Here is a 21668-nt window from a genome sequence, read left to right on the forward strand (position 1 = left end):
CAATGCCTATTAACGTCAAGATCAAGGACTCAACTATTCAATTTATATGAAAACAAGTTAACAAGTCCGGACAGATCTATATCTGCCTACATAATTCATAATATCATATTGTGGTACTGTACATCTTCCATTAAGAGAGTAATTTCTTCTAAAGTTCAAATGATAATGCTGAAATTCAGTTAAGTAATCTGTATGGAAATCTATCTGTAAAAGATGAAATTAAACACTTAAAATGCGTTCTTAAAAACTAAACACAAAACATGTACATGTTGCATAAAAAGGTCATTTGAAAAGATCCACTGAGAATTATAAAAAATGAGACAAATGAGTTTGACAAAAATATCTGCATTTATCTCTTCTGATTTCTCCAACTACTACAGAGAAATAGCACATTTTCACAGTAGAAAATATGTTGCCTTAAAATATATTAACTCTGTGATGATGAAAGTAATCTTTAAAAAAAAATCAGAAGACATTTTATTTTCAACTTTGCTAGAATCATGTTTACTTTTTTACTGTGTTTACTCTGAATATTTTATTAATTTCTTCAACTAATAACTTTAGAATATTTTTAAATATTTATATTTTTATACATTGACCTCTATTTTATGGGTCTATACACATTTTAATTTAAAATAATTAGATACTCAGTTTCAGCTAATTTTTTGTTTGTAATTTTAAAAATTCTGAAAAAGGGGTGCCTGAGTGGCTCAGTCAAACATCTGACTCTTGGTATTGGCTGGCTCGGGTCATGATCCCACAGTTCGTGGGTTCGAGTCCCATGTCAGGTTCTACACTGACAGTGTGGAACCTTCTTGGGGTTCTCTCTTATCCCTCTCTCTCTGTGTCCCCCACCACTCTCTCTCTCTCAAAGTAAATAAATAAACTTTAAAAATAAATAAAATAAAAATAAAAATTCTGAAAAAACTTGATTGCTCTATAATAAGAGTGTAATTACACAAAATATTACCTAAAGTACTACACAAAATATATATGGATATACCAATAGTGTTATTTTGTCCAAATGGGAAATTACTAGAGTTCATACTCCTGATAGCTGTAGTGAAAAGGTATGGATTACTTGTCTGTTTCATGGCTTTTCTATGCTTCTGGCCAAAGGTCAAGCCCAATCTAAGTAGGTGGTTGTAGGTAAAGAAAGGGCTAGCAGCATCATCTCATATATGATGTGTGTGTATATATGTGTATACAGTGCTGCCTGGCAAAGGGGTTTAGCTAAACTGTTACCTGTGGTTATCTCTGAGTAATGGAATTTCAGTTGATTTTTACTGGCTTCTTTCTTCATACTTTAAGATAATTAGAGTTTTCTTTTTAAAAGAACGTATCTTATTATTATAATAAAATATCAGTAATAAATATATTGATAATAAAATACATTTCAGTAAAACTATACTAACCTGTTGTTACAGAAGACTCTGACTCCCTCAACTTCTGAGATGCTAGAAGTTTTTCCTGCAAAGCTTTCTGGGCAAGTTGTGCATCCCATTCTTCTAGTTCTTTTTCAAATCGCTGGTTGTCTTCCTCAACAAAATCTCTTAAATCCGGTGGTAATGTTTCAATTCCAACAAGAGCCTGCCCAGTTTCTTTATTTAACTCCTCTGAAAATCATATTTCAAAAACTAATATAAAATTAAGAATTAAAGGAAGTGCAAAGCTCAAAATAGGATGCATTTCAAATGGGATTTAAAGTATGAATTATTACCATTTAGGAAATCAATATTAAAAATTAAAAGAAAACTCAAACAAATGCTTGGAAAAACAATGATGCAAACATCTGATAATCCATTATGGAAATATTTTCAGCTTTTTCTTCTTAATTTAAAGAGTAAAAAAATGGAACAAGACATAAAGTCAAAATCATTTACTACTCAAACATTGACATAGTACTACTTTTTCTGTTGTAAGAAAATACTAGATGTTTGACTATTTATGAAATAAAAATTATCACAAAATGAGAATAACTCATAACCTTATTAAGCTCAAAATAGAACTAAAATTCTTTTTCACCTAAAGCAGTTAAGTACAGCAATATACTTACATGCAATTTGAAAACTAATCAATATAGCAAGATATTTAAAAACCACTATGTAAGTCGTATTTAAAAGTTATTGAACCACAAAATATATTTCAGCTTTCAGTTGTAAGTAGACTGCTTAGCTAGTGTTGGAAAGTTGATTATATTGGTTTCAACAAACCTTTTAAGTTTCTCCTATATGCAAAGCCTATGTTAGAATATAAGAAATAAAACTATTAAAACATTGTATGACATGGCCCTGATTCTGAGCAGATCAGAGTGAAGTGGAAAAGGCATGTCAACATACAATTCCAAAACATGTAAAAGTACCTGACCGAGGTATGCTATGAAAGCACAAGGAGAGATATTTTTTGGTAGAGGTCAAAAAAAAAAAACTTGGCAGAGCAAGTGACACTTGAATTGAATCTTGACAGATGAGCAGAAATTAGACAAAGAATAAAAAAATAAGAACATTACTGCCAAAAAATAAAAATAAAAATAAATAGTGATATAAATGTGTGAAATCATTTGGTGTAAAGACAATACAACAAGCAGTTCGACAAGCAGTCCTAACATATTAGGTTAAGGAGCTTAAATATGAGTCAATATATGATGTGATCCTTAAAGGGATGTTAGCAAGGAGAAACAGGTCAGATTTACATTTTATAGTAGTTACTAAATAGTTAACTGTGATCACATTACTTTTCAATTCCAGTTTCTCATTTACAACAGGCCAACTGCATTTGCTAATGATATCCAATCACCCTCTGAGTCAATTACTTAACTGATCATACTAGAGACTGGAGTCACATAAAAGGGCTACTTATTTAAAAATATAGACCACCCTAGGGGCGCCTGGGTGGCTCAGTCGGTTGAGCGGCCGACTTCAGCTCAGGTCATGATCTCGCGGTTTGTGAGTTCGAGCCCCGTGTTGGGCTCTGTGCTGACAGCTTGGAGCTTGGAGCCTGCTTCGGATTCTGTGTCTCCTCCTCTCTGCCCCTCCCCTGCTCATGCTCCGTCTCTCTGTCTCTCAATAATAAATAAACGTTAAAAAAAAATGAAAAAACATATAGACCACCTTATATATTTCATGTTCTTACCTTTTATTAAGAATTGTGCCTTATCATTTATGTACATTAAACAGTATGCACTGGCATTTCTATAACCACCAAAAGAGTCCCTCACTAGCTCTTCCCATGATGATTTTGTCACAGCAATATCATTGTACTTCATCCATCTATTTTCACGATGATCAAAAATGTATGCCCAGTAGTGCCCGGCATTAGCTTGACCTTCATGAACTAAAACAGCATGTAAGCGATAAGGAACCTAAATGTGAAAATAGAAGAGTTTAATCACAATTAAGTACGCTATTAACACAACATTCCATGAAACCCATAAACTATCTGAATGGAGAATACCACAGAAGAATATGTTTTTAACAAAACTGTGATTAAAATTTTGAAAAAATTAAACTATGAAAGAAAAAAGGGGAAAATAAGTAAGCTAAAGACATGTAAAGCATGTGTATAAATAGGATTTTCAAAACTTTGAAATGTATTTCCTTCAAATAAAGAACTTATGATGAATATTTTTTATATAATATAGTGTAATCTGGCTAAATCTTCACAATTATAAATTGATGACTGAATTAACAACATGGCCTACGTAACGTATACCAAAAGTTAAAATGTAACTGAGCCCTATATTCTTCCCCCACAATCTGAACATCCTTAACGATCATATAATTTCTCCTTTCTACTTTTTTTAAATACTAAGACCTTCCAAAAAATTTTGCTAGGTTTTATTGTAAAATAATCAAGAGAATAAACAACAAATATAGTATGAGAATACAACTCAATATGGGAAATATTAATATGGAATCTTTAAGATCAGCAATTTTATAACAAAATATATAAGGAGAAGTAGGTTAAGAATTAGGTTAATAATATAAATAAAAATATGTAAATAATTGATAGCATTTACCAACTCAAAATTTAACTTACTTGGATCATAGATTTGTCAGAGTACATTAGTTCAATTGTTCGATGGATTCTTGATATGCTTTCCTGCAAATCTAAGGATAGAAGATGTGATTTAATGATTAAATCAAGTACGTCTCTACCAGACATGAGATAGGGACTAATGGTTTTCCTCCCAATATGTCAGAGAAATAAAGAAAAATTCTTAAAACTATTCTTAAGACCATCACTATTTGGAGTCTGTATAAGATGAAATACAGCTCTCGTTACTAAAAGATATAGCATGAATGTAGAATTAAAAACCAAACAAGTATGGTTCACTTGCAAAATGTGCCAAGACTATAAAAGTAAACTTGTTCAAATATATCAAGGTAAGTTCCAATAAAAATTGAATCTAGGGGTGCCTGGATGGCTCAAGTTGGTTAAACGCCTGACTCACTTTCAGCTCAGGTCATGATCCCCAGTCGTGAGATTGAGCCCTGAGTCGGGCTCCACAATGAGCGTGCAGCCTGTTTAATATTCTCTCTCTCTCTCCCTTTGCCTTCTCCCTCTGTGCGCGTGCTCTCCCTCTCTCTCTCTCTCTCTCTAATAAATTAAAAAAAAAAATTGAATCTAAAGTCCCTTACATATTTATAGAAAATAGGAAAACTTTGGATTGAAATAAAATAACATTACCACACACCTTCTATACACATATATGTATTAACTGAATATAAATTTATGATCACTAATGGAAATAGTGTTGAGCCTCCCAATAACTTACTACCTCTACTTCCAGGAGAAATCCATTCTACAAAATTATTCACAGCTGTATTGCCCATAACAATTAAAAACTAGAGACAACCTAAATATCTGTTAATGAGGAAATGATAAAATTACAGTATACCCTATACTATGAAGCTGTTGCAAAGAATCAGGAAGAAACCATGAAAGACTACCAAAAAAATAATAACTTCAGAGTGGGGTAAGAGCTTTTTCTAAGATTGACAGAAAATCTAGTAACCATAAAGGAAAAGATAAGACTCTCTCCACAAACTTAAAAAAATCTACATTATAGGGTTGCCTGCGTAGCTCAGTCAGTTAAACAATCAACTCTTGATTTCAGCGCAGGTCATGATTTCATGGTTCACGGGATCAAGCCCTACATCGGGCTCTGCACTAACAGCACTGAGCCTAATTAGGATTCTCTCTCTCCCTCTCCCTCTGCCCCTCCCAACCCCACTGCTCACGCATGCACACACATGTGCTCTCTCTCTCTCTCAAAATAAACTTGAAAATGTTTAAAAAAAACTACTTTATAAAAATAAAACAAAATCAACATAAAAAAGGTCAAATGACAAAGACAAACTGAGAAAATAATACCCACAGCATACACTACAGGCAATAAGTTAATACCCATACCATTAAAGTTTCTATTAAGCAGTAAGAGAAAGATAAATGGTCCAATATAAAAAATGGGTAAATGTCATAAGTGAGAAATTTATAGAAAAATAGGATTTTACTCAAAATTAAGGAAATGCAAATTAAGACACTAAAATACCATTCTTTCAACTTTCAGGCTACCACAATTTAAAAAGTTAGAAGAATGTAAGGAGGATGTTAGGCAACAGGCTCTTTCATAAGTTAGTGGGAATAAAAACTGTTTCAATGTTTTGGAGGGAAATTTTTTAAACAGTTAAAATTTAAAATTTGAAATATACACACTTTGGACCAAAATAACATTTAAAAAAAATTTTATTTTCATGTTTATTTATATTTGAGAGAAAGAGAGAGAGAGTGTGAGCAGGGGAAGGGGCAGAAAGAGAGGGAGACAAAGAATCTAAAGCAGGCTGCAAGCTCTGAGCTATCAGTACAGAGCCTGACACGGGGCTCAAACCCACTACCTGTAAGATCATAACCTGAGCCAAAGTTGGAGGGTTAACCACTGAGCCGCCCAGGTGCCCCTGGAAATGACACTTTTAAGAATATATCCTGCTCATGAAAGTGTGTTAATATGTATGTAGAGGGCCAGCACTATTTGCAATGAGTATCCATATAGAAATTAAATAAATTATAGCCTACTCAGATGTTGGAATATTACACAAAGTTTAAAAAATAATGCTAAAGCTAATAACAGGGATAAAAGTAAATAAATATTCCAAGGAAAATCTTACCCGATCCACAGTATTATTAAGGTCCAAAGTATTAAGTATTAGAGTCCAAAACCTCATTGTATGAATGTCTCCCAAGTTCCTCAAACTTAAAATGGCCAAAAGTGGACTCATCATATTCCTACCTCCCCCTCCAAAGTAGGGACCTGCTCTCCCACCAGTTTGCTCTTTTCAAAAGTACATTCCATCTATCTATTCATACCAGTTTTAGAAACTAAGAGAATCATCCCTAATTCCTCCTTCCCTCTCACCTCGTCAATGACCCACCTGTGTCAGTTTCTCTAAAAAAGTAGGTTCTATCTGTTCATTTCTTTCCTTCCTCAATGACTACCTTGATGTCAAAGCGTCCTAGCTTCCACCCCTTTGAAAGGAATCTTATAAAAACAAACACAATCTGCCAAGTCCAGCAGAAAATTATCCAATTCCTAGTACAGTGCTCAATAAATGTTTACTAATGAAATGAAGTGTAAAAAATTCCTTATATATGGCAAATACGAAGGGAAATGTTTACAGCCACTAACGCTAATTGCCAGTCAACAATCATATCCTACTTATTGTTATGTTATATTACATTAGGACTGCTCTTTACATATTGTCTATAAAGAGGCAAGTTGGGCATCTACAATCCAACAATCCAGATTGTTTAACATAATTCCAATCTTTTGGTATAAAACAGTAGCTCTTCAATTTTTCTTTTTTCATAGAAAAACAAAATTAGGATAATATTGGGTAACGGTAATGGCATATATTTTCACATGTAAGAAAAAAGTATAATAAAATCTATCATAAAATATTAACAAGACTTCATTAAAATAAAAGAAAAAGGATATTGTAACAATAGTAAAGTAGCAAAGACATAATTTCAGGATAAAGGAGAGTTCCTACCAAGAAAGGCCAGATGGCAACTTAACACCAACACATACCCACAAGCACGCGTGCACACTCCTACTCCCAACAGAGCATTGTCCTTCTTTCTAAATTTGTTACATGCCAGTTAAAACACATAACAGACAGGCACTGAGCTATTAGATCATATCTGGAAATCTGTTAGAGCATACTGAAAATTAAAATTCACACTTCTAATTCTTAAACCTAAAAAAAACTTTTTTTTTTTTTTTTACCAATTTAACTCATTACACAAACTTTAGGGGAAGGACCTAACTGACAAATACAAAATCCAATGCTGTATGATGTTTCACCAGTGGAATTGCTGTGAATACCAGTTTGATATAAATTTAGAGCCCTAAACTAGAAAATCACACCATCTGCTATGTCATTAATCAACTAAGTAGCCCAGGGAAAATCTTTGGTCTCTCTGAACCTGATATTAAGATCAGAAAAACAGGTAGACAGACTAGTTTATCTTATAGAAAAAAACTTCCTAAACAAAAAAAAAAACAAAAACTTTATAATATTTACATATGAAATCCAGAAGTGATTTCCCTTCTCAATTTTAACATTATACATATCCAACTGAAGTGACAGTAACCATGCCCTGAGAAGCTTCTTACCTCTGGTGTCATTTTCTATTTCCGTCCTCCAGCGATGTAAACAGCTTTCTAGCACAGAAAGTTCTTCCTCTGTGATGTGCCTTGGTGCTGGATGCATGGGCAGATCTGGAGGTATCCGAGACTGAGTGAACGGTTTATGTATGACTGATCTCGACGAAACGGCAGCTAGTGGTGCAGGTGACGTGCTTGGCAGTTCCGCAGAAGGGGCTCCCTGTTGTTCTGTTGTGCTGTATCATTAAAGCATGAAATATTTATTATTAAACTTCCTAAATGAAGCTCTGGACAAAAATTGTGCCAAACACGCATTAAATTGGCTTATATTTTCAAACAGAAAACTCCTTTAAAAAAGAGAGATATGTGGATTAATTTAATATCCAATGAGATCTCAATATATGAAGAATACATTATTATAATGATGAAATTGTGGCTTTATAGAAGAAATGGTTTAATCATGTCAACAAATCTTATGTATACTGGAATTAGATAATATTTATCTGCTTACATTACAGAAAAAACGGTATTTTCATGGATAAAAGGTGGAAATATATACCAAAACAACCTAAAGTACAATTCCAAACAGAAACAGATAAGATAAAAATTTCAATTCACATCCATAGACTCTACTGAAACAGTAAAATAACAAAGCACCCAGAAAATATGCAATCTTCTAAGTGACTCTAATATTTTTACAGTCTACTAAAACAAATCACAATGTGCAGTTCATAAAACCTTTTTAAAGGCATCAATTATTACTATGTAATATAGGTGAAAGAGCTGGCCCTTGTATAAAGAAAACTCTTTACCTTGGTAATGTCTGTGGTACGGAACCACTAGGTGGGGAACTAGCATCAATATCATCAACAGGAGATGTACAAACAGGTTTGCTTGAAGCAAATTCCAACGCATACTGTAGAACATCTACCAAGGGGAATCGTTTGGGACCCGAACCATAGCTTAAATATCTGTTAACCATAAAATGTACAAAAGCTTTTAGCTGTATATAAAGCACATTTGGTTGTTTTCAATAATTGTTATAAAACATGATAAAAAACACTTCAGTAAATCTTTTTCAACAATGAAATTAATTTTGCTTTCAAATGAAGATGTAAAAACTAAAGATACATTTAAGAAATAACTTAAACGTTCTCTAAATTAAGGAAAACAAAGTTGATTACAACTGAATGTGTCCGTATACTGTTATAAATTTTAAACGCTGCTCTAAGTTGTAACCCAATAGGAAAATGAAAACAGACAGTTTCATATCCTGAGACTGTTTTTATTTTTAGATCTGTCATCTGGTCTCATGACTAAGATTGTGACTAATATTATCATCCTACCTTTTACCTCTGATTGTTTTTTAATATGATTACTGATACATTTAAAAAATAAAAATTATTGAAATATATTATTTTTGTTTAAAAAGTTTTGGGCTATTAATTTGAAAATTAACACTAAAACAAGAGATACAGATTAATCTGATGTTGCAAACTGGGACGTCTCAGGCCACATTTCAGTCTGTAGACTTTGTCTGAATTACAGAACATTTCTGACTGTCCAGATTCTGGCATCTTTTGGGAAGCTCTCAAATATTCACACGTGGTATCACATGTGACACCGCCCACTGGTGCAGACAGTAGACACTCCCTCTCCACAGAGATATGACCTCTAGGCTCCTCTTGCCAACCAGCATACACATACTTGCTTCCCTTCTTTATAAAGCCTCCATGAGGCCCTAGTAGGCATCTGAGTTTGTATCTCCTATACTAAGGAGAAAAACAGTCATCATTCATTTTAATTGAAATCTCAAGAGTGATATTTAGTCTCCTACAAGCAGAAAATTTTAGATTAGTTTAACTTTGTTCTTTTGTTTGTTTGTTTTTTTAAGTAATTTCTTCATCCAATGTAGGGCTCAAACTCACGATACAGAGTTCAAGAGTCACATGCTCTACTGACTGAGCCAGCCAGGTGTCCCTTTTTTTTTTTTTTTGGATTTTTTTAAAGATTAGTTTAACTTTGCATCTATTTTTCAGTTCCATGAGCATTACTACTTGACAGTAAAAATACTTAATTTTAAACACTAAAATAATCTTTAATATCAACTATAAATTAGTTTCTAACAAAATTCAAAACTAAACTACTCAAGCAAAATATTAGTCCAGAATGATTACTACTAGAATTATAAGTCACCCAAAGCAAATTTAAAATGAAAGATTTCAGAGAGTCACTAAAAATATGACTTCCTATAGTTAGCTCATAACTTCTTAAAGCTGTAATACCTTTCTAGTCTTTGTTGTAATACTGTGAGGTAATCTTTTAGTCTCTTGATTTCTTCCCTCTTAATTCTTGTTATTTCTCTGTTTCTGTGCATATATCTATCGGAAAAAGAAAAATTAACAACATTACCATTTCTAAATATCATGGAAATAGACACAATATTAAGTCTAGCCAACACCACAGAAGATCCATTCATTTAAAATTTTACAATCAAGGGGTGCCTGGGGCTCAGTCGGTTAAGCGTCCGACTTCAGCTCAGGTCACGATCTCACGTTCCGTGAGTTCGAGCCCCGCGTCGGGCTCTGGGCTGATGGCTCAGAGCCTGGAGCCTGCTTCTGATTCTGTGTCTCCCTCTCTCTCTGCCCCTCCCCTGTTCATGCTCTGTCTCTCTCTGTCTCAAAAATAAATAAACGTTAAAAATAAAATTTTATAATCAAGTATTATACAATACAAAATAGTATTTTTTAAAATTCTGACAACTGTAATACAAATATAAATTTTTTAACTTCCTTATAACATTATTCCCAGTAACTATACTTTTCTAACTAGAAAGAGAACTCCACGTTCCTTGACAAACAGTATTCAACATATTATGCAAAAAAGTAATGATTAATTCTAAAGAAATTAAGCAAAAATTTTCTCTAAACACAATAATAATTCTTTACTTGGTTACTAAACAGTTGTAAAATTAAGTCATGCTGTATAACAAACGATACCTGTCCAGATATAAAACTTGAGGAAATTCTAATTTGTTGTGAATTTTTTCTGGTCTTCCCAATGCCTGATTAAATTCAAATCTTGATAATTCAAATGTTAACACAGGTGGTAATTTGGTAAACCAATGCTGAAAGAAAATAACAAAAAACCTTATTATAACCTTTTTGTTCTCTCCATTACAATGTTAGGCACAGAGTGTTATCACTGGCATTTTTATATGTATCATCACAATGCTGACATCACAAATACTTGACTAGATATGCAAATTAGTTAAAATTCAACTTCTTCCCAAAAGTTTTCCATACCTCTTGAAAATTCTAAGGATGGGAATAATACTCAACCAGGAAAGAAAAAAAAAATCTTCTAACAACTCTCCTTCTTCCATGATAATTTTTTACATTAAAATTCCTAACAAAGGGCTGCCTGGGTGACTCAATAGGTTAAGTGTCCAACTCTTGATTTCAGCTCAGGTCACAATCTCGCAGTTTGTGAGACTGAGCCCCAAGTCGGGCTCTGCGCTGACAGCACAGAGCATGCTTAGGATTCTCTCTCTCCCTCTCTCTCTTTCTCTCAAAATAAATAAATACCTTAAAAACTTTTCTAACCTAAAAAAGATAGACACTGGTTAAAATTATGGTTTAATAGCTCAACTATCTGGCTTCTTCAATATTATCTCACTATTACTACCAGAAATGGTCATACACTTACTACAATCGACCACCATTCAAAACCTTTGACAAAGCAACTTGTAGGATGTAGCGCGCACACACACACACACACACACACACACACACAAATATATTCTTAGAGCATAAATGATCACAGTTCTCACACTAAAAACTAGAGACTGGTATTTCCCTGTTTTAAATTTAATTTTCCTACTGGAATTCTAATTTAAGAAAAAGATTACTAACAAATATGAAATTTATACTAACGGTAACTACATTTAAAATCTTTTTAAATGACTAGTGTTTAAAAAATTAAATGTCTCATTATGATGAGCCAGCCAATTCATCCACAAACTTCGGCAACTGTTTAGTTAAGCATGAAATGTAACAAAACCTCAAAAGAAAATTATTTTCATAAAAAAAGATTCAAGTTTTACACAAAGATATTTTTTTAATATTTATTTATTTATTTTGAGAGAGAGAGAGAGAGAGAGAGAGAGAGACAGAGAGAACATGCACACGAGTGGGACAGAGGCAGGGAAAGAGAGGGAGAATCTGAAGTAGGCTCTGTTCTGTCAGCACAGAGCTTGACATGGGACTGATCCCATACCATGAGATCATGACCTGAGCCAAAAATCAAGAGTCAGCCACTGAGTTAACTGACTGAGCCACTCACTCAGGCACTCCTACATAAACATAATTTTTTTATTAAGTTTATTTATTTGAGAGAGAGGGAGAGGGAGCAAGAGCCAAGCATGGAGGGACACAGAGAGGGAGAGAGAGAGAATCCCAAGCAAGCTCTGCACTGTCAGCACAGAGCCCAACTCGGGGCTCAATCTCACAAACTGTGAGATCATGACTTGAGCTGAAACCAGGGTTGGTCACTTAACCAAGGGAACCACCCAGGTGCCCTAACTACATAAACATATTTTTAAAGAATGAATAAAAATTCATGAATCACCAAATAAAATATAAAATAACGTAACAATTATTTTTAAATACTTATTATAAAGTGTACAATGTACTACTATAAAAAGTAACTGCTACACATGGTGGTATTTTCAAGTGCCACAAAGTGCCACCACGCATGTCAATAGGCTAAGAGTACACTAATTTAAATTCAAACATCCCAAAAAGCAGGAACAATGCACATTTGGCAAACTGAATTTGACTAAGATCTTAAAAGTTGCTACTTTTCTCTAAATAAAGCTAATAAATGTAAATGGTTATTCAAAACTATTTCTCCCTCCCCAAACGCTAATTATGATTACATGAATTGCAATTTCCTGAGTTAGATTCGGTTTCTATTTAACCAAAAGCTGAAGTTGAAGAAATGTATTTTATATGGCTATTAAAACTGAAGTTGACTGGAAAGTTACAAAAGAGCTAACACCAGAAGCAACTCTTAAGTTTTAAAATCTCTAGAGCAAAGTCTGCTTATTTATTTGTTCTCACATGGCACTGGCAAAAATTTTAGTTAATTCTAATGCAAAACTAAAGTTAGTATTTAAATTAAATCATACTACATATATATCATAAAGAAAACTTTTGATGCCTTAGGATAATATTCTCTACTCCAATTTATGATACTAAAGTAAGTAAGTAGGTTTCAAGAACTATTACTTTCATATTTTATTGCAGTATTTTAAATGTCAACCATTAAAATTAAATAGTTACATACTTTAACTCATGGAAACCTACCATGGCCAATAGAAATAAAATCACCCAAATTGGGCATATGCTTCTCTGTAGACCATGAAAAGTCCAGGAAATAACTTCCATACCTTAAGAAAGAATGTTTATAATAGTTATGTAATATGTCTCCGTTGTGACTGTTTTTACTCTAACAACAGTGACAGTTTTTTTCATACTACAAGAGTGGAAGGATTTCACTTTCTTATTCTTTTTTTTTTTTTTTTAAACATTTATTTATTATTGAGAGACAGACACAGAGTGTGAGCAGGGGAGGGGTAGAGAGAGGGGGAGACACAGAATTTGAAGTAGGCTCCGGGCTCTGAGCTGTCAGCACAGAGCCGGATTCAGGGCTCGAACTCACAAACTGAGATCATTATCTGAGCTAAAGTTGGTCGCCTAACCAACTGAGCCACCCAGGCGCCCCAATTCACTTTCTTATTCTAAAGCTGATGGGACAAGAAGAGACAGCCAGACATTCCCTTAATTCATCTTAGAAAATATTACGGGTTTGTCTAGCCTAAGTATAGCAGTAGAGAACTAGAATTTTACATATACAACAATCAGATGTTTTTCTTTCAGAATATTATTTTTGTATTCAATAAAAAACTGTATTTACTTCTCTAATTGGCATGCCATGCTTGTGAGACACAAGTCTTTAAAGGTAAAAATAAGGCTTTATTCTTTTCTGTAAACACATTTATTATTTATTATATTATATTGTATAACAACCCTACAGAAGTAACAGATTAGGGCAGTGAATAAAAAAAATACATAATCAACATGGGCAACAAAAATGCTCCTGAACTTATTATGACTATAACAAATATTTTCTAGAGAGAATGTAATAATTTTTATGAGTTCTAATAGCTGATTTTTCTATTAACATGTTTTAAATACCTTGCTTTTGTGATTTTACATGAACACAGGGAGCAGCAGACAGAAAAAGCAGACATACCGTTTCAGATTCCCACAGAACACCAGACAAAACCAGGATATAAATTAAGCATGAAAAGCAAAAACTTCCTATTCCAACTCAAAAATTAGTTTTAGTCATTTAATCAGCTTCACACATTTGCCCTTTCACTTTCTTTTTAAGTTTATTTATTTATTTTTAATTTACATCCAAGTTAGTTAGCATATAGTGCAATAATGACTTCAGGAGTAGATTCCAGTGATTCATCCCCCATGTATAACAACCGGCGCTCATCCCAACAAGTGCCCTCTTTAATGCTCCTTCCCCATTTAGCCCATCCCCCACCCACAGCCCATCTAGTACCCTCAGTTTGTTTTCTGTATTTAAGTCTCTTATGTTTTGCTTCCTCCCTGCTTTTATATTATTTTTGCTTCCCTTCCCTTATGTTCATCTGTTTCATATCTTACATTTCATATATGAGTGAAGTCCTATGATATCTGTCTTTCTCTGACTTATTTCACTTAGCATAATACCCTGTAGTTCCACCCACGTTGTTGCAATTGAAAACGGACTACAAAGTGCCTTTTCACTTTTAAAGATAAATTTCCCATACAACATTTACCTATGTCTAATATGGTACATGTAGGTGCTGTTTCCCTAATTTAGTTTCAAAGCTCCATAAAATTTCTCTTAGTACTCTGACTATAACTTAGTACAGCTTTGTGAAGGGAAATTTGGCAGTACTTACATTTTCACATGAGTACGCCTGGTGACCCAAAGATCCCACTTCTGACTATCCTTCATTCCTAAATTCTCAAGGGTATTTATACATAAGCATTCTTTAAAATTATTCTTTGTCCAACTACTGTCTTACAGAAGAATTAAATCTGTTTAATTTTAGAAATACAGGCTATTTGATACTATGCCGGTTTTAAAAAGACTGGTGTAAAGCCATACACATTCACATGGAATGATGTTCATGATACACTAGTGAGTGAAAAATGCAAGTCATAGGATAGTACAAATACTTATATGTGAATAGCAGTAATCAAAAGAAAATGTACAACACACTATTTATAGAAGTGAGGTATTTACTATCTGAAATTTTTTTGCTCCAACAGGCAATCAAAAAAATCTCCGGCTTTCCAAGATAGTTTGATTCATCCATAAATTGCATACAATTTCATTAAAATTTAAAATTTATGATTTATAAAAGTATTTGTACAGTTATCTTACATATAATCATTTTTAATTTATTCAGTTGTCTCTTGATATGTCATTCCAGAAATTTAAACTCTCATAGGCCACACTGGATATTTTAACACGAGTGATTCATGAGACTAGAGGTCTTCTCTATTACAAGACTACAGCTATTTCAGCAAAGCAGATGTTTTCTGTATCAAAGTAAAATCAATAATTTTTACTAAATAATAGTGTAGGAGATAAAAGTTTTTATCACCACGGACTATGCGAATTTAGAAACAAACCTAAAATGTTATTCATTGGTCTTTATAGATACTTAGGAAACGAAAGAGTTATTCTGAAAGACATAATGAAATAAGGCTATAATTTAAGCACACTATTAAAAACTTTTAAGACAGTCTACTTTAGTCAGTGATAGTCTCTTAAATCAGGCTAAATTATTATTGAAACTAATGTGTCCTGCAAATCTAGGCAACTGGTAATAGGAATCACAGGTAATTGAATTTGCTATTATTAAGACTGCTTACAAACTGCTGAATTCAGAGGAAACAAATGACTGTAGCCCTTAGGTTGGATGTAAAAGCCCAGGCAGAAAATACATACTACAGTATAGGGCATTCAGGGTATGAAGCCAAAGATGGAGAACAAACTAGAGCTTTTAAAATAAATGAAATTCATATTCAATGTAAGAAAAACATTTTTAAAAGCTGTGAATATGTGAGAGAGATTATTTACCAATTAATTTCTAAATTATTTACCAATAAACCAATGTCTATTTCACTTATAAGCCAGTTTGATAGAGTAAGGAGTATGCCATCCCTCCTTTCCCTGCCCCAACCCGTCATCCTTTTATTAAACAGAAAACAGATCACATTTTGGAGCAGAGTGGGGAGGGGAATCTGCTTTCTTGTTCCATTATAGGATCCTAGGAGAGTCCCAATCTTTAGAGACTAATTTAAAGCCTAATTTAAATATTCTTAGTTGGAGGTCTATATGGGAATCAGGAGCGGAGCTCTTGGGCCCAGGTACCATATCCCTACCCGAGATTCTGATGGACAGCTCTGAAGCAGGGCTTAGGCATCTGCTGAGACTCACTAAAGTAGATGATCTATGATGTAGAGAGCAAAACTATCTCAAATATTTTCTCTCTTTTACCCCCGCTCTCTCCCCACTCTTAAAAACAAAAAGCCAAAAAAAGAGTAAATGTTATTTCTTTCTTTTTTTGTTGGGTACATAAGAGAAGAGAAGGAAATGAGGATGAAGAACAAAAAAATGATTAATCATATCTTTTTCTAAACAAAAAGCACAAATTTAGATACATGCAATTTATTTTCAAAGACACAAAAACTCAGCCCCTTTTTAGATAAACACAGAGATATCATCGCTTAATATTTATTAAGCACCTCTTCAGGGATAACGACCTCAGAAACTTTTTTGGTAACATTGAGACATTTCATTCATTCAGTCATTACATAATTCTACCTGCAGTCACTGTACTATCCACTAGGGCTATGTGGAGAATAACACATATGACGCTCTCTACCCTCCGGAATGGAGCTTACAAGTAGACAACTATCAGCAACTGCTTAATGATAAGCGATTTTGCAGCACATGATCTGTCCTTTGCCTTCTATTCTAGTAACACATACGGATGAATTTATGGATGGGTGGATGGATATACAGATGGATCTAGAGACATGAATGAAAAGACAGAGATCAGTGGAAACAAACAGGTTTATATTTTTTAAGTTATATCTCTCTTGAGAAAGCCAAGTTCTTCCATCTGCTCTTCATGCAATTACACAGTAATTTTACCAAAAAGGGAATCTAGACAAATTCCAACACTGTTTGATATTAGTAACATATGTCTATATAAAATTCCACCCTCCTATCAGTGTTTTTCTTCCTCACTTCCAGGACTAACATGCCACAGTGACTGGTACCTTCCTTAAAAATTCTAAACAGACTTAACAATGTCCTAAAAGAAGGCTTTAACAGAAAATTTTAAGCTAAATTGTTTAAGTGAGAATTTAATGTAAGATTACAGACTTGTTTGTGCAGGTTTCCCAAATGTCTAAATTACCATAATTAAATCCAAACACATAATCTGAGTATTTTCTCAAGTATTAGGCAGCTATATAATTAGAGCCTTAAATTATACTTTACAGCAGTGTAAGAAAGACCTGGGGAGAAATGAAAAATGAAGATGCTAAACTCACCTCTTGGCCTGATTTGCCTGAATTCTCTGAATGTAAGGACTCAATTTCTCCTTCAATCATAGCAGCTTCTAGGCACTCATGTAGATCTTTGAATCCATTGACCTGAAGCGGGTACTGACCAAACATTTCAGTATTTTCAAATTTTTTCCCTACGGAAGAAGGGAAAGTTAATTGTTACTCAATATGGCCTTTTAGCCACTAAAAGTAAATGTGTATGAATTACCTCCTGAACCTGAAAGCCATAACTCTGATTATGTTCCACAGAGTAGTCATTGTAATTTTCTTGTTGGTTTATACATGCACATATGCACATTCACATCGAACCATAGATATTAATTACACACCTGTATATATGGAAGTAATTATATGTATGTGTGTGTAAATACATATATTCTTTCAAAAAATACTTTCTAAGGACAAGATACTGTGCTAAACACTGAGAATATGTATAGCAGTGGATGAAACAGATATATATGGTCCCTGAGCTGAGGAAACTCTCAGCCTCTTTTGGAAGAATGATATTACACATATTAATTGTACATATAATTATGAACAAAAAATTACTTATCATTATAAGTGCTATAAAAATTTGTGGTAAAACAGAGTAATGTGAGAGAGTATGAAAAGGAGAGCTAACCTAGTCATTAGCGCTGGAGGGTAAAGCAGAGAAGACTTCCATAGCAAAATGACATTTACACTGAGACTTGAATGGTGAGTAGGAGTTAGCCAGGCCAGAGTGTCAGGGTGCTGTGGAGAATTCTTGGCTAAGGGACAACACATGCAAAGACTTCAAGGATGCAAAGAACTTGGCATATCTGAAGGCTTAAGGGGAGGACATTATTCCTTAGGGGAGCAACAGGAAGATGATAATGAAGAATCAGGTAAGGAGACAAAATCTATAAAGCTTTAGAAGCCCATGTTAAGAATTTTTTTCTCCTCAATATATTTGGAGTATAACAGAAAGTCACTGAATAGTTAAATCTAGGAATAATAGGACCAGATTTTTATCTTTGAAACATCTTTATGGCTTCTGTGTTAAATAGATGGTAGACTGTTAGAAGACTTAAAGAATCCATCTAGAAATAAAGGCAGTGTGGGATAGGGTGTTAATAGTAAAAGTGCACAAAAGCAGATGAAATTTTTATACACATATTCAGGAAGGAGTATTTATGATTGACTGGTGGTTCATTGGCAGGAAAGGGGACAGAAGAGTAAGGAAGGTATCAAGAATGATACTCGGATTTCTAGCATAAGCAACTCGATTGTTTATGTTCTAAAAGGGGCTCCACTAAATAAAGAGCAGGGAATTTTTTTTTTCCTTTTGTTTTAAGGCAGTAGTGGCAATCACAGTTTTAGGCCCATGGCATTTCAAGTTGAGAAGAGAGTTGGATATGAGTCTGTAACTAAAATTAATCTTCTGGTCTGAAGCTATAAATGAGAGAATTGCTGGCTACTGACAGCGGTGGATCAAGAGAGTGAATGAGACTCTGCCGAGGGAAACCAGCAGACAGGAAAAGGCAGGGGGCCTGAGCTGAGTCCCAAGGATCGCCTACCTTTAGATAAAACAGGAGGCTATAATTACAACTTCTAAGAAGTACCCGCAGAGGTAGGGAAAAACAGCCAAGGGAATATGGTACCATAGAAGCCAGAGAAGTGTTTTTAAGGACTGAATAGTAAAAAAGAAAAGGAACAGGGGTGCCTGGGTGGCTCAATCGGTTAAGCATCTGACTTCAGCTCAGGTCGTGATCTCACGGTTCATGGGTTCAAGCCCCACGTCGGACTCTGTGCTGACAGCTCAGAGCCTGGAGCCTGCTTCAGATTCTGTGTCTCCATCTCTCTCTGCCCCTCCCCTGCTCATGCTCTATCTCTCAAAAATAAATAAATCTTTTAAAAAATTTTAAAAAAAGAAGAAAAGGGACAAAGAATAAATAGCATGAATAGTTGATAAGAGTTCAATAGGAGAACTAAGTGGAATCTGACAGCCTTGAACACATATTAGAAATTGATAACCTTAGAAAGTGCTCTTTTAGAAGAAGTCTGGGGCCAGATGCAAAAGTGGGATGGGTTGAATAAATGGGGACTTAGCAGGTAAAAACAAACTCCTCTCTCAACTGAATGAGATTAACTGGAAGACTATGTGAAGGGAGCTCTTTTTTGTTTACAATGGGAGTTACAAGACCACATCTAAATATTGATGAGGAAGACAGTGGAGGGAGAAGCTGAAAATACAGGAAAAAGGCAAGATAACAAAGAGGGCAAGGTCTGAGTGAAAGCATGAAGGGGTGAGATCCTGAGGACATATAAACAATAGCCTTTTCAAGTAAGACTGAATAATTCCTTATTATCTGGAAGGACAAATAAAAAGAATGTGGTATAGGCTGGGATGGATCCAGGTTGTGGAGGCTGAAACTCACATATTTGAGAAACTTGCTTTTAAGACCTAAGATAGAAAATTACAAACAAAATTAGATTTGGGACCTTAGGACCTCTGGTTAGATTTCTTAGCTTCAGGGTAAATCCATAAAACCTGAAGGAAGGTCTTTCTGAGTGAATGGAGAGACAGAGAGGTTAAATTGGAAACAGAAAAGGTAAGGAGTGCATTGGTATTAGTTGCTCAGTAGGTTGAGTGTCCGACTCTTGACTTTGGCTCAGGTCATAATCCCAGGGTCCTGGGATCGAGTCCCATGTTGGGCTCCATGCTGAGTGTGTGGAGCCTGCTTAAGATTCTCTCTTTCTCTCTTTCCCTCTACCTCTCCCCCTCTGCCACTGTGGGTGCACGTGCATTCTCTCTAAACTATTTTTTTAAAAAACAGAAAAGATAAAAATCGTTATTGCAGAAAATGGGATAGAAGACAGTGATTTAACAAAACAAGTAAGGATGCCAGGTAGTGTCACAGGATTGGGGCCAGGGACACTTAGTATCTGCTACAAATTCATGGAACATTTCTAGTTTGCCCACTGAGTGACTTTTCCCCAGTAATACTCAGGTACTTGGTGCACACAGAGAGAAAATGAACATCCCAGTGACGGTCAGAGAACAGCCAGAGAGGTAGTGGATGGGGAATGGGGGAAAGGGAGTGTTAGAGATTTCTAAGAATGATCATAATGGGCAAAGAAGTAAGTAAAGAAAAGGGCCTAGAGGAATAAAATGAAAGGGTCAATGGACTAGATGTTCTGGAAAAGTTGAGGAACTTTTGCAATGAGGGAACTTTAGAAAGCAAATGAAAATCACCTCCAATTGAGAGCCTCTGGTCTAAAAGAAAGCATTAAGAAAATATATGTAAAAGTGATAAGAGCAAGAAACCAAATCATTTTCACTGAAGCAAATACATAGGTCGTGTGGAAATGTACTAAAATCACATTTATGTAGAATAGTTTTGAAACAACTAATACCCAGTACCAGGACTTCAATACTGATTGACAAATTAATTATTTCAATAAATCACTTTTTTTTAATGTTTATTTATTTTTGAGAGAGCGTGAGTAGGGGAAAGGCAGAGAGAGAGGGAGACAAAGAATCTGAAGCAGGCTCCAGGCTCTGAGCTGTCCGCACAGAGCCCTACACAGGGCTCAAACTCACAAACTGTGAGATCATGACCTAAGCTGAAGTCAGAGGCTTAACTGACTGAGCCACCCAGGTGCCCCAATAAATCACTTTCAAGAATCAAGGTAACAGAAGTAGAAAGGGTATAAATAGTACACAGTCAACCTGATTAGAGCCACCCTACTGCTTCAAATACAGTGTTCTACTTCAAGTAAAAATCAGTAGGACAGTATGGACAATCCAAACTGGAAAATATCCCACTATTTATATAATGAATATTCAGTATTTGAGGCAACAATTTTAAAAAATGTACTGACAGTGTAACCTTTTAAACGCCTGACTGAATCCTGAGTTAATGTCTGCCTTTTTCTGAATCCCAAACTATAAAATTATGTTCAAATGAAACTTCATAGGAATCCATTACTTAAGACCCTGAAGGAAAACCAATTTTCCAAATTTTATACTTCAAGTGATTTGGGTTAACTTTCTAAAAGTTGATGTGCTGGGCCATTTTGAAAATTTGGAAAATGTTTCAAATGTTTCAAATTTTTTCAAAAATTCATGCTTTGGGATTAGTAATTATTAGTATTTGAAGTATATCTAATGAGTCCTTTCCCTTCCCTTGTTAGGAAAACCGAAGAGTAACCGGTTAGACCCAGATTTAAAGTAATAGGCATTTAAGGTAGATAGTGTAGTGTCACTCTTAAATGATTTTTTCAAAAGAGTACACTTCTTTCTTGAAAACGAGAACCTAAAGAAT

General features: G+C 34.4%; 1 protein-coding gene across 8 annotated transcripts in view; it reads right to left on the reverse strand.

The window, feature by feature from the left end:
• USP25 (ubiquitin specific peptidase 25) overlaps window positions 1-21668 on the reverse strand; it is a 149249-nt gene that overhangs the window by 42148 nt on the left and 85433 nt on the right. For 7 of the 8 annotated variants that reach the window (XM_042956096.1, XM_042956093.1, XM_042956094.1 and 4 more), the window contains 8 exons: window positions 17365-17513; window positions 10666-10793; window positions 9952-10047; window positions 8479-8637; window positions 7676-7902; window positions 4039-4109; window positions 3133-3361; window positions 1416-1616 (listed from right to left, as the gene is read on the reverse strand). In XM_042956096.1, coding sequence (XP_042812030.1) covers window positions 1416-1616; window positions 3133-3361; window positions 4039-4109; window positions 7676-7902; window positions 8479-8637; window positions 9952-10047; window positions 10666-10793; window positions 17365-17513 — 1260 coding nt within the window. Of the gene's footprint in view, window positions 1-1415; window positions 1617-3132; window positions 3362-4038; window positions 4110-7675; window positions 7903-8478; window positions 8638-9951; window positions 10048-10665; window positions 10794-13035; window positions 13119-17364; window positions 17514-21668 lie in introns of those variants that run through there. The other variant, XM_042956100.1, reaches the window with a different exon arrangement.

This window comes from Panthera leo, chromosome C2, assembly GCF_018350215.1.
Source record: "Panthera leo isolate Ple1 chromosome C2, P.leo_Ple1_pat1.1, whole genome shotgun sequence".
Classification (NCBI taxonomy): Eukaryota; Metazoa; Chordata; class Mammalia; order Carnivora; family Felidae; genus Panthera; species Panthera leo.